The sequence below is a fragment of the Hakea prostrata genome, chromosome 10 (assembly GCF_041222555.1).
Source record: "Hakea prostrata isolate BN-2017 chromosome 10, UWA_Hpros_2, whole genome shotgun sequence".
In the NCBI taxonomy this organism is placed as follows: Eukaryota; Viridiplantae; Streptophyta; class Magnoliopsida; order Proteales; family Proteaceae; genus Hakea; species Hakea prostrata.
Window position 1 is genome coordinate 11,374,963 of NC_142609.1, and position 13,386 is coordinate 11,388,348.

Sequence of the window (13,386 nt, forward strand, 5' to 3'; positions counted from 1 at the left end):
AAACTAGCAGTCTTAGATGGTGGAAAGAATTTTACCAAAAATTTTTGAGCCATTTGATCCCAAGTAGTGATGGATCCTGGTTGTAGAGAATGCAACCAACTCTTAGCGTTGTCCCTTAATGAGAAAGGAAACAATCTCAATCTTATGGCATCATCAATAACGCCATTGCTCTTAAATGTATCGCAAATGTCCAAGAACCCATCAATGTGAAGATTTGGGTCTTCACTAGGCAATCCAGAAAATTGATTATTTTGCACCATTGTAATGATAGCAGGCTTGATTTCAAAATTGTTAGCTGCTACAGGTGGACACCTTATAGCTGTCCTATTATCTCTCACAGTTGGCGCAACATACTCTCCCAAAGTCTTGCGCCTTGGTGCTTCAACTTCAAGCGGTGGTTGATTATTTTCAGGATCCATTGCTCTAGAAGTGGAAGATGAATTTGTTCTATCTTTTTTTGCTTTTGAGTTCCTTCAACAAGTTGCTTCAATTTCAGGATCAAAAGGAAGTAAATTATCGTTTCCTCTCCTTCTCATGCAAAATCAGTAGGACCTGAAAGAACTCCAATTCACAACTAAAAAATAAAATAAAATAATAGAAAAGAATAAAATGAAAAATAAAAGAATTCAAATTAAAACTAGCAATAATTGATATTGATATTAATCTAATAGTCCCCGGCAACGGCGCCAAAAACTTGTTGGGAAAAAGTACAACGCAAGTGTATCTTATTGTCGTAACAAGTAATATAATGATAAAAGATCGATCCCTCGAAGACTATAGATTAAGTACTAAATTAATTATACCAATTTTATTTGAACAAATAATAAGGAAGATAATTATTCTAAACTATATTGCAAATTGAAAGTTAAATTGAGATTATTAATTGCTAAAGACCGAGGGGTCAGATTTCACCATAACTAAGCATTCCCACCCTTTTCTCCCTCTTTATAATTTGAGAAATATTTTCCTGATTGATAGTCGAGATTCCCTTTCCTATCTATTAGTCTCTCTCGAGTACTAATAGAAATTCCCTCAATTGCTAACCCACTATAACAACTACACAAACCATGTAAGTATATCTCTATCCTACATGTAATTCATGGCTTTTACTCCAATGAACTAAACACATAAATCCCCTCTCAGTTCATTATGATTAATAAATCAGTTGATTAGTGGCCAATTAATCAAAAGCATGAAGAATAGAAGTAAAAACTCAATCAAGGGAAACAATATTCAAAATTATATTGATGAAGTCAAGAGTGGGAATTCAAAGACAAGAGTGGGAATTCAAAGATAGGCTACATCTGATCCCTAGAAAAACTAAATTAGTTCATACTTGAAATTAAAAACATTACAGAAAAGTTCAAGAACATTGAAAGAAGATGAAGAAAAACTTATTCCCAAGCTTCAGATCTCCAAAGCCATCCAACGTCTTCTAGTTCAACCTCCACGCTCTTCCAAAGCTCCCAAAAACGTCCTCTTCCAGTTCCTTGGCTTTGCTATCTTAGAGATCTCCAATGCATAATCCCACCGTTGGATTTGAAGACCAAGACGTCGTGAAGCTCTCCTCCAAAAATCAGCTCGATCGGACACCATATGACCATCCGATGAATATCTTGATCAAAACTGGACAGAGACACTCAAAATCGGGATTCTTCTATCCTTCTTATTTGAATTGGATTCTTTTTCCTCTTTTCCCTTCTTTGATCAAATCCTAAATAGGAAATAAAACGTAGAAGCATGCAAGGACTCATTCTCTTTATGTTTTTGACTTGAGGTAGGACTCTTGCAATAATACCCAGATTTGATTGATAATTTCCTACATGTAAAAGTAATAAATCTTTATTAGAATTTGTTAGGAAATATATAAAATCACCAAAATTATAGAAATTAAAGGAAAGGGTGCAACATATTCATTTTCATATCATATTAGGGTAAATTGATATAAAACAATTGTAAATACATGGAAATATAGTTAATTAATCATATAAAATAATATGCATGAAATCAACTTATCATTAATTAAAAAAAAAAAAAAAAAAAAAAAAAAAAAAAAAAAAAAAAAAAAAAAAAAAAAAAAAAAAAAAAAAAAAAAAAAAAAAAAAAAAAACATCAACACCACCTTTTTTTTTTTTTTTTTTTTTTTTTTTTTATTTTTAATTATTTATTAATTAAATATTTTTTTAAAAAAAAAAAAAAAAAAAAAAAAAAAAAAAAAAAAAAAAAAGAGGGAAACTTTTTTTTTTAAAAAAAAAAAAAAAAAAAAAAAAATAATTATTAATAAAATTTTTTTTTATAAATAAAATGTTTTTTTTAGAAAAAAAAGGGGGGGGTTTTTTTTTTTTTAAAATTATATTTTTCGTCTTATTAAAAAAATAATAATAACAAATATGCTTAGAGTTGGATCCCCTTGGAGTTGGGGTCTCTATTTTATATATAAAGTCTCTTTCCTGAGGATTAGTCAACGTGAGCATAAACTAGTCCGAACATCTCAGTTACTAGGAAAAAACATGCTTGGTATTTCTTAATAGGGTAGGTAAATTAATCCACTTTCATTAACGTCATGCTTGTTTGAAGAGAGTAAGAGAGTATGTTTTCAGTCCTTGTATAGAAATCCCTTCTTAAGAAATGCAAATTGTCCAATCCAACTGCATTGTGTTATGGTGAAGACCAATTTTCATCATTGTAAAATGTTCGGGACCTAAACGAATTTGAATGATTGTTTTCGACATTTATTTATTTAGAATTTTGAGTTATTTGAAATGGCTAGTTGTGGGCCCCACACTATTTATTACGGAAGTATTGTCTTGTTGTCTTGGTCATTTTTTAAGGTATAAGGTCATTTTTATCTTTTTATTTGAAGAGTAGCATTTTTAGTTGTTCTTATACTTACAATCTCTCAAAAGGGTTAAGAATGGTAAAAAATGGCTATAGGTTTGTATTATGTTCTTATTTCTCATAGTAAAACACCATCTCTTCTTTATGTTGCAAACATGGCCTTCAGGTGAATCATTTAAATCTCGTCTTGTGCACATGTGTTGTTGTATTACTTTTTCAAATACAAAGCCATCTTTGTAGGTTTCTATATCCTCTAATCCTCTTTTGTGATGTGACTTGAAAAATGTTTTGATATAAAAAACTGGTAAGAATAAGATTTAAACTACCTACAAGACAAATCAGGGATACTAGCTACACTTCTAAGTTAAATCACACCTAAAGATGAATTCCCCTCTCCATGAAAGATAGAAATCTAACCTCATATATATTCATTTACGGTTAGACGTATTTGGCTTCTCTTTTTAGAGTTCTCCGAGTGAATGTCAAATGAGTTACAAAATTCAACCACCTGAGATATTTTAATCCAAAAACTAGGATAAATTCGATAAGTGCCATTGAATTAAAATATTATATATAATTGAATAGTGATTCATTAAACATTCAATTGGAGAGCCACTCCTAAAGAGGATTCAAACCCTAAAACTCTAGTCCAAAGAGTTCAAAAGAATTGTCGATAATAATAATAATAATAATATGAGTTTTTTTTACGTGTGGGTCTCCTTAGTATATCACAAACTAATGTTGGGTCTTCTTACTGATATATATTACATGTGGATCATAATCAAACTAACACTGTTAATCGCGGTTAAGTATATTCAAATTTCAAACATAGAGGGACCAAAATGGATTAAATAATTTGAGCGTCACTTTGATCCGTTTGAAATTTGAATATACAAGGGCGGCTAACGGTGTTAGTCTGCTTAAGACCCGTATGTAATATACTACATTAAGGAGATCCAACTTAGTTTATGGTCCACTAAAGGACCCACACGTAAATATTCTAATAAATAATGACCATAAATTGATTTTTTTTTTTTTTAATGGTCTACTAAAGGACCTACAAGTAAAAAAACTCTAATAAATAATGACCATGAATTGATTTTTTTTTTTTTTTTTTGAGAATTATTATTACGGACTAAGGAGCCTCTGTTGACTGAAAAGGATTTGAAAGGAACTTTCTTGACTGAACCAAAATAATAATAAATAAAAAAAATAATAACTTTCTTTGACAAAGTCTATGGTAAATGGCGGAAAGAAGTCATTGGAGTAGGTGACGTGGAATGAAATTGCCTCCTATCTTGACCAAACTGACCCCGTAACCTACACGGATCCGTGGAAGAGAGACTCGCTGGATCGTAGCTGATACAATGCGTCGCAGACCATCCTGGCCCAATTCATCGAAAACCTTAATTTGGAACCTTCAATTAATGATTCCTTCTCAAGTTATCTCATCTCTCAGCTCCTCTTAATACAATTTTTTACTATATGAGGTGTATTTTAAGACTAAAGATCCATTTGACAACCCACAAAAATTAGTTTCTGGGGTTGTTATTTCAAGAAACTGAAAAAGAAATAGTCAAAAATCATTTTGTTAAAATTGTTTTTTTTTTTTTTAAATACAATTGAAATTTATGAAAATTTTGACTCTGAAAAATAGTTTTAATACTGTAATGTTTGTTTTTCCAAGCAAAAGTTGGACACCATAGGCTTAAGTAAGGGCTTGTTTGGTTACATGAGTTTGGAGATTTCAAATATCTAGAGATTTCAAATCTTTATAATTTATAAAATTAGATGTTTGGTTGTGGAATGAAACCTGTGGATTAATCTTAAAAAGCTATTTGATCGACGTGATTTTTATGAATGTGCAACTGTATAGCTTTTTTGAAATCTCTAATTTTCATCATTTATCTATAAATCTACAGATTCACGTTTTTAATATAAAAAAGTGAATCTCTAGATTCCATGAATCTAAAGAGTTTTACAACCAAACAGGTATAATTCTTAGATTCATGAATCCAGAGATTTGAAGTCTTTCAAATCTCTAGATTCATGTAACCAAACAGGCCCTAAAACAATTTTAAAGATGGGTATTTATATAATTTGATATCTTAAATATAAAACCTTAATATCTTAAATATATAATTTGATATCTTGTTCTTGTAAATAAGTTTTATCAAATGTCTAAAAAAGTATTTTTGTTTTAAAAACATCTAAAATTGTTTTTAATGTTCCTATTTAGTGTTTCTTGAAATAGAAACACTTGGTAGATTATAAAAAAGTCTGAAAGAATTTAAATTGACTGACACCAAAATTGAAGAAGAAGCACTATGGAATTTGGTTTGAATTCTTAATTATCTAAATATTTAAAACTAATAAATAGGTTAAAATGACATTAAAATTAAAAAATTCATTTGAATATGCTTACACGTACCTCGACTTCTTAATTATAAATTTATATATAAGATGACAATAACTATTAAAATACACAACGCTTCGGACCTCAAGAAAATTGGAACCCTTCATGATATTGAAGGTATTATTTAAAACAAATCATGCATGCCAATTGTAATTAATAACTTCATCTGCCAAAAAAGTGAACTCCTTTCCAGAAGTGGAACCAAATATGAACTGTAGGGAATTGTTTTTTCCAAGCACGAAATTGTTTAAGAATCAACCCCATGAACCAATAGAAACGTGGAATTTTTTAATCAATACTGTCCAAAAAAAAGTCTTCAGCCATAAACAAATAAATCCAGCGAAATTTGTAGTGACAACCTTTGAGTTTTTCTCTAATATTGATGTCACTCTTTTAAGTTATCTAATTTATCAATCACATCCTTTATGAGGAACACTATTAATTTTTTCAGTTAGTTTTTATATATTAATTTTGGTAATTTTTTTCTGGACCCCCGGGGGCCAGCTAGCCAAAGGACCTGCCACCTCCCGGTATCCATAAGATCATTAAGAAATTGTACTTTGCAAATATCCTTGCTCCCGGTTTGCATGCTTACACAATTAGATCCGTGAAATAGACCGAATATAAAATCAAGCCAGGTATGTATATCTTTTTTTTGGATATTTTCGTTTACTTTGTTTACCTGTCTGTTTCGCTTTTCTCTTGTGTTCGCTGCTACTCGCCGGAGTTTGGCGGGCATATTCCTCTTTCCCACCAGCGTGATGCGGCTTTCCTGTCGTCTTGGCTTGTTTGGCCTTCTCTTTGCTGCTTGTTCTTCGTCGCTGTTCCTCCCTGCCGTCCCGCGGCTTGCTTCCCGTCTCCCTCTTTCCCTTTCGTCCTCTCTTTTTTTTGTTTGTTTTTCTGTTCTTCCCTCTTGGGTGCTCCGGCCGGTCTGCTTGCTTTGCGGCGTCTCCGGGTCCCCTCTGTGTTTTCCGCTCCGTCTTTCGAGTCGTGGTTTCGGGCGTGAGCACTAAGAGTCGTTGGTTGCACTTTCGTGGTAGAGATGCCCGGTTTCGTCGAGAGCTGGTTTTCTCTCGGGAGTGGACCCTTTCGTCCGGGTTGTTTCTCCGTGTGCTCCCCCACTCTTTTATTTCCGTTGGTTTTTGTGGCTGTGCTCTTCGGTGTGCTGAGGGTTTTTCGCTTCACTTTGTCCTTGTTGTCTTTTGGTACCTTGGGGGGTAGTGCGTATCCATTTATTTGGCTATGCATAGCCCCCGGGGGTCCGGAAATTCCCATTATTTTTATTTCCCGCGGAGGGGGAGGGGGGGGGGGAAAAATCGAAAATAAAATCATAAAAATGCAAGAATAAAATAAAAAGAATGGTTACACAAGGTAGAAGAAGACGAAGATGAGTCGAACAAGAACAAGGGAACAACCTGTTGGGTTTGGGTGTTTTGTATTTTGTGGGTCCATGTAATTATGGTTTTGGTTGTATTTGTAATTGAAACAGGGTTTGGGTCAATTACTAATACTGGGATAAAATTGTAATTACATTGGGATTAGAATTTTAGGTTTCACTATAAATAGTCTCTGTGGGATAAGCTATAGGCATCAATCTCTATAGGAGATTGGGGGATCAATCGTTGTAGGGGATTGGAGAACCCATCCCGGGAATAAAGATTGGGCAAGAAGCAAAGGGAAGCACTTTGTGGGTGTGAGAGTGGTGTGAGGTTTCCTAGAAATAGTAAAACTCTTTTTTCTCTCTGATGGACGTAGGCATGGTTTTGCCGAATCATGTTAAATCCCTTGTGTGCTTTGCTTGTGTTCTTCTCTGTTCGTGGTTGTGCATCCATTATCCCCAATAAGTGGTATCAGAGCGAGGTTCGGTGGATCATCATCGGAGGTGTGCGGAGATCTAAAAAGGAGATGATAGGTGCCAGAAGAACAGAGAAGGCTTCGACAGATTGATCGAAGTGAAAAAAAAAATTTTGAAAAGTGAGTTGGGAACGTGAAAGAAAGACCGTGAGTACTGTTCGTGGTTGTGCATCCATTATCCCCAACAAGTGGTATCAGAGCGAGGTTCGGTGGATCATCATCGGAGGGTGTGCGGAGATCCAGAAAGGAGATGATAGGTGCCAGAATAACAAAGAAGGCTTCGACGGATTGATCGAAGTGAAAAAATTTTTTTTGAAAAGTGAGTTGGGAACGTGAAAGAAAGACCGTGAGGAGGGGAAAAAAAAGAGAAAAAAGAAAAGAGAATTTTCTTTTTTTTTTTTTGGTATTATCAAATAGTATCGTATAGATTGTTTCCACAGGATTTTGTGTGAAGGTTTTTTGTACAGAGTTAAGTGTTCCTAAAGTTTTTGGGCGTTTTGGACTCAGTGGAAGTGACGGATTAAGAAGATTTTGCTCCGTTGGTATTGATTTTGTGAGTTCGTACGAAAATCAACGATGAGGTTCTTAAGTTGATTGATGGGTACGAAACCCACAGATCAGGTAAACTGTACAGGCTTGCAAGTAGTGTTGAAACAGGTGGAGCTCCAGTTGACACTTTGGTAAAGGGTACAGATAAACAGAATTTGCAAGTTGTTCAGGTGCAAAACAAGGGCAAATTTGGAAAGAAACGAGTGACTTTCGCTTTGGATTTGATGAGTGGCAATGATCTCTTGGAGCTAGCTGTGAAAGGAGAGATGGAGCCACGTCATGCGTGTATAGCGACGATGAGCTGTACGGGACACCCCAGGTGGGGGGTGTGCGCCATGCTGGTTTAGCGATGGCAACAAAAGCATTCCTTGAGGGGATGTGGGTCATGCGTGTATAGCGGCGATGAGCTATACCGGACACCCCAGGTGGGGGGTGTGCGTCATGCTGGTTTAGTGATGGCGGTAACAAAAGCATCCCTGGAGGGGATGTGGGCCATGCGGTAAGGTGTGATGGATACACAGAGACAGGTGATTGCAGAGAGACATCATCAACGGTTTTCTTCAAGGTGGTTTGCAAAATTCAAGCCAAGGTGGAGATTGTTGGGTATGGGTGTCTTATATTCTGTGGGTCCATGCAATTATGATTTTGGTTGTATTTGTAATTGAAACAGGGTTTGGGTCAATTACTAATACTGGGATAAAATTGTAATTACATCGGGATTAGGGTTTTAGGTTTCCCTATAAATAGTCTCTGTATGATAAGTTATAGGCATCAATATATCGCTGTGTCGCTGGGGAAGACACGACTCCCCCCATCGACACAACATATACAATATGTCGGCAATATATAACAGAATTTCATTCGGTTTTTCACCGATTTTTCGTTCTATTTTTGCCGAAGTGACATAGGACCTCTACGGGCTCCCATGTCTGTTGGCAACAAAATGTGAAGCATGAGATATACTCAACAGAATTGTATAATGAATTGTAAAATTTAATACTTCTCTTCACCAATTGTGTATTTGTATTATCTTTACATGTTTACATTAGTTTATATGAGTTTTCCAAACTTCCAATTTTGGCCGCATATAGCCTGGCATGTGTCAATCAGAAACTTTAGAATAAGTGATGTTTTAGGTCAAATTAATGCTCCCAGTGTGTTTATTGGCCTCAAATTAGGTAACACAACAAAATTCAAGCCAAAAAGACCTTAAATATCCCCTGAAATTGGGAGCCGAATTTTCATCAACACCCCTGCCAAAAGTTGTCAACTCGTCAACGAAATGTCATAATGTTGATGATGTCACCAGCCACCGACATGGCGACATGGTCCAACATGTCAGACTTTGATTGTACTAGAAAGGGGGGGGGGAATTAGATATTAGGGTTTTCGTGTAAAGGTAATTTTATATTTAAAAAAAAATTTAACTACCAACTTTAACTTTGATTTTCTAACCGTAAAGAGGTTTGGCGGGCTTTTCAATTTTCTTCTATATTCATAAATGGCAACTTACAGAACATAGTTGCACAATTAATCAGTCAGAAGCCTTCAGCATCGGATTCTGTCTCCACTCTCAGGCTCTTCATTGCGCTTTGGTTATACTGGAAAGCATATATAGACTTGATAGAGTCACCTCACACCTCATCTGCTACTCAAACTTACTTTCAAATATGGAAAGGTCTCCAACTTTGTTGTCCAAAATTTGAGGAAATACTTCCTCAAAAAGATCCAATCATCATTAAATGGGAGACATCTATTCATCCTCACATCAAATTAAATGTGGACGAATCACTTTTTCATAATAAGCGAGTCACCGGATATGGAGGTATAGCAAGAGATCATCAAGGACAAATGATATTTTGCTTCAGAAGAGTTGTGGAAGTGCAATATATCCTCAAAATAGAAGCTTTAGCCATTCGACAAGCGATGATCTGGGCTCGGGATTTCAAATTAGCTTTTACATCGAGAGAGAATCAGACAATCAGGCGATCATCAATGTTCTGCAAAATCCTATCTCTAAGTCCCCTTGGAAGGTATATCCAATAGTTGCAGACATTTTGCATCTAAAGGACTCTTTTGAGTTTATCTCGTTTAGACACGTTCTTTGTGAGGCTTACATGGTGGCGGACACCCTAGCAAAGGATAATGAACACACAAGATGCATTCTTAATTGTAAATTTCCCCTACCCCTTATTTACTGGCTTTTACTGTTTGACTTGTTAAGAATAGATTGTAATAGAGGTTTCTCTTTTCAATAAATCATTCTCTTCTTACCAAAAAAAAAATAATAATAATAATAAAAAAGAACGTCATTCAATTAGATATCTCGAAGGATGCCATCAATTTTGTACAAGAAGTGGAGCTAAAAATTCCACATAAGTCTATTATAATTGTCAAAGCGTGGAATTTGTTTAGAGTTTTTTTTTTTTATTTTTATTTTTTTTAGAGTTTAAAAATTTGAAAGTGGTAGCGTAGCGGTTCATGTATGGAGAAGAAACCAAAGCTCTTCTCCCAATATAAATACTATAAATCCCCACATCCATTATTCACTCTATTATTTCTCTCCGATTTTGAATTACTAACAAGAAGTCATGAGATCTGTTTTCATCTTAGCAGCAACAGTTCTTGCAGTCCTCTCAATCTATGTTTCCAAGAACCCACCTCGTTTACACCCTCCTCTTCTTCCAGGAGCTCAAGACAAGCTTAAAGATGCAGAAGTGATTTCGTTTTCCGGCGTCGGAGCTTTTGGTGGTGAAAGTATAGTGTTTGATTCTAATGGTGAAGGTCCTTACACCGGCGTCGCCGACGGCCGGATTCTTAAATGGCAAGGTGATGATAAAGGATGGATTGAATTTGCCGTCACTTCTGCAAATAGGTATGTTCTTCTTCTTCTTCTTCTTCTGAAAATGGGAATTTTCAAGAACCAGATACTTTTCAATTTAATATTAGAGTGCGCATTTTAAAAAAAATATTACATTTGAAGAAGCATTTGGATAGTGAGATGATAAAATTGTATATTTTGGAAATTATTTTTTATATGGTTTGCATTTGTGAACATCCATTTCCCTATCATATGACAAAAGAAAGAAAGACAAGGAAAGAGTCGTTGATGACTTGCCTTTCTCCTGTCTGCATTATATGTTTTGGGTTGTGCTTCAGTGTTGTGCGCTGCACAATCTATGGTTGAGATTGATTTTGATCTTGACCGTCTATTTCGTAAAATTATATTCTAACACATAATTTTGGTGAAAATTTTCGATCTTGACTTTTCGGGTGCTGGTGCTACGTATTAATTATGTAACACTCAAGCGAAATCAACATTTTCTTGACTTGTGCCTTTCTTGTTGTCTCAACTTGCATTTTTCTCCCACCAATTAGGAGATTTAAAATGGAAAAAAAAAATATTTTAATCATGAAAGAGTGGGAAAAATTGAAATCGAACTGAAAATAGGAATATATTTTCAAAAATTAGAAATAGGGAACTGGTTTAGTTTGGTTTAGCTAGGGTTTGGTGCGATTTGGTTTTATTTGAGTTTGATTTGGTTTTGTTTGATTTAGATTGGGTCATTACCAATCTGATATTAAACCATTTCAACTGGTTTCAAATTGAAAATATTTGGACTCGAATTTTCTCTCTTGGGCTTAAGACCCAAGTAAACCAATCTCTTTAACCTATTTCAAGATTCTGTAAATGAGAAACTTGATCATATCCCATGTAGAAACATAAATAAACTATAATTGGGTATTTTAGGCTCTTTTTTTTATCAATACTTATTTTCTATTATACCTATTTAAAAAAAATAAGTACAATAATTCATAATTATTGGTCAAAAATGAAAAATTGTTTGATGAATTTTGTCAAAAATAAATTATGGAATGAAAAAAAAAATTATTAAAAAATATTAGTGAGCAAGTGAGAAAAAAGAAAAAAATGTATATTGACTTTACACTCATCTTAACTATAAAAATTTTAAGTAAACTTGCATATAAATGAAAAGAATGAAATTCTCACCATAATCTAGACAAAGTCTATTATGGATTTTTGAGATTTTTCTATTATTTTAAATAAAAATAAAACTGATAATAAATGTCAAACAATTTAAAATAATAAAAAATTTTTAATTATTGAGAATGATAATTGATACCTAAAAGAGCCTAATTAGTCTGGTTCAATTTAAATTTGTTGGTTCTGATTGGACCGGCCAAAATTGTGCATAAATTCTGTTCATGTGTTGCATCTTTTTCATTGCTCGATTCAGAACCAATCACTGAAAGAGATTGTAATCTTTTTGTTTTGAAGAACTGAGTGTGTTAAACCATTTTCACCCAAGACTGAGCATCTGTGTGGGAGAACATTAGGCTTACAATTTCACAAGAAAACAGGAGATCTCTACATTGCTGATGCTTACTTTGGGCTCATGAAAGTTGGACCAAATGGAGGTTTGGCCACTCCATTAGTAACAGAAGCAGAAGGCAAAACCTTCAAATTCACCAACAACATTGACATAGATGAAGAGGAAGGTGTGGTCTACTTCACTGATTCAAGCACAAAATTCTACAGAAGGTATAATTACTACAAACACTTGGGCTGCATTCTTGTCTCTATAACCATTTCACTTCCTCTGTATAACTCCAGATTGAACTCTTTGCAGAGAGTTTATCTCAATTGTTTTAAGTGGTGACACTAGTGGGAGATTCATGAAGTACGACATAGCAACTAAAGAATTGACTGTACTGATGAGAGATTTATTATTTCCCAATGGTGTGGCAATAAGCAAAGACAGATCATTTGTGTTAGTTGCAGAGACTGCGAATGGTAATGTCCAAAAGTATTGGCTGCAAGGTCCTAAAGCTGGAACTCATGAGCTATTCGCGGAATTACCCGGTTTTCCGGACAATCTTCGAAGGAACCCTGATGGTGATTTCTGGGTTGCTTTGTACTCAAAGAAGGGAAATATGGAGAAGTGGCTTGAAACCAAACCTTCAGTAAGGGAATTCTTAGCAAAGTATCCAAGTGCTGTTGAGAAAGTACAGACAATGATGAGTAGTCTGAAGGCTCATGCAACTGCTATGAAGCTGAATGAAGAGGGGAAAGTTTTGGAAGTGTTCGAAGATAGTTTAGGAAAGACTTTGAGCTCCATTACTGAAGTAGAGGAAGGCAATGGATATTTGTGGATTGCTGCACCAATGATGCCCATCATGGGTCGTATTAAGTTGCAGTAGAACAACATCAGCTCGGGAGATTTTTTTTTTTTAAAGAACTTTTCATTGAAAATTTGAATTACAGATTAATTAGAGTCCTTCCCTGGTTTCTATGCATTTTAGTTTTTGACTCAGCCTTCCTTTTGTACTGGATTTTGAGATGAACTACCACATATGTGCTTGGATTCTCTTGGAACATGTAATGCAGAGGTTACGCTACTTGTTCAAAGTACCAATCACTACTTCAATGCCCTTTCTAGCATTTTTGATCAATCTATGAACACAGAGTGAGCATCTCAGTAAGGGCCATTATTGGTTGATGATATGAACATTGGAAGATGAGCATTAATAAAAGCTGGTTACTGGGATTTTTCTTCGTTCTTCTTCGATGTTCTTGTTTGGGATCTGAGCTCTGTTAATGGCGACGTTCTGATCTCATTCTCTGCTCTCTGGTTTTTCGAATCTCTTTGGTTTTCCATTTCATTTGCGCAGCTTTGCGATCTGTCGTTCTTCCTCTGTTCTTGATC

At 34.8% G+C, this 13,386-nt stretch overlaps 1 protein-coding gene across 1 annotated transcript; it reads left to right on the plus strand.

Moving 5' to 3' along the window:
• The first annotated feature begins 10,190 nt into the window (after window positions 1-10,190).
• On the plus strand, window positions 10,191-12,907 carry LOC149001900 (protein STRICTOSIDINE SYNTHASE-LIKE 10-like). Its single transcript, XM_089138422.1, has 3 exons — window positions 10,191-10,532; window positions 11,958-12,221; window positions 12,310-12,907. The coding sequence occupies exons 1-3, from the start codon at window positions 10,249-10,251 to the stop codon at window positions 12,878-12,880; spliced, it is 1,119 nt and encodes a 372-aa protein (XP_088994548.1). The 5' UTR covers window positions 10,191-10,248; the 3' UTR covers window positions 12,881-12,907.
• The last annotated feature ends 479 nt before the right edge of the window (window positions 12,908-13,386 follow it).

Bases quoted from the DNA above. Each gene is read 5' to 3' on its own strand.
- LOC149001900 (XM_089138422.1), top strand. From the start codon at position 10,249: ATGAGATCTGTTTTCATCTTAGCAGCAACAGTTCTTGCAGTCCTCTCA. The intron at 10,533-11,957 runs GTATGTTCTTCT...TTTGTTTTGAAG, and splicing joins GCCGTCACTTCTGCAAATAG to AACTGAGTGTGTTAAACCAT. The intron at 12,222-12,309 runs GTATAATTACTA...AACTCTTTGCAG, and splicing joins AGCACAAAATTCTACAGAAG to AGAGTTTATCTCAATTGTTT.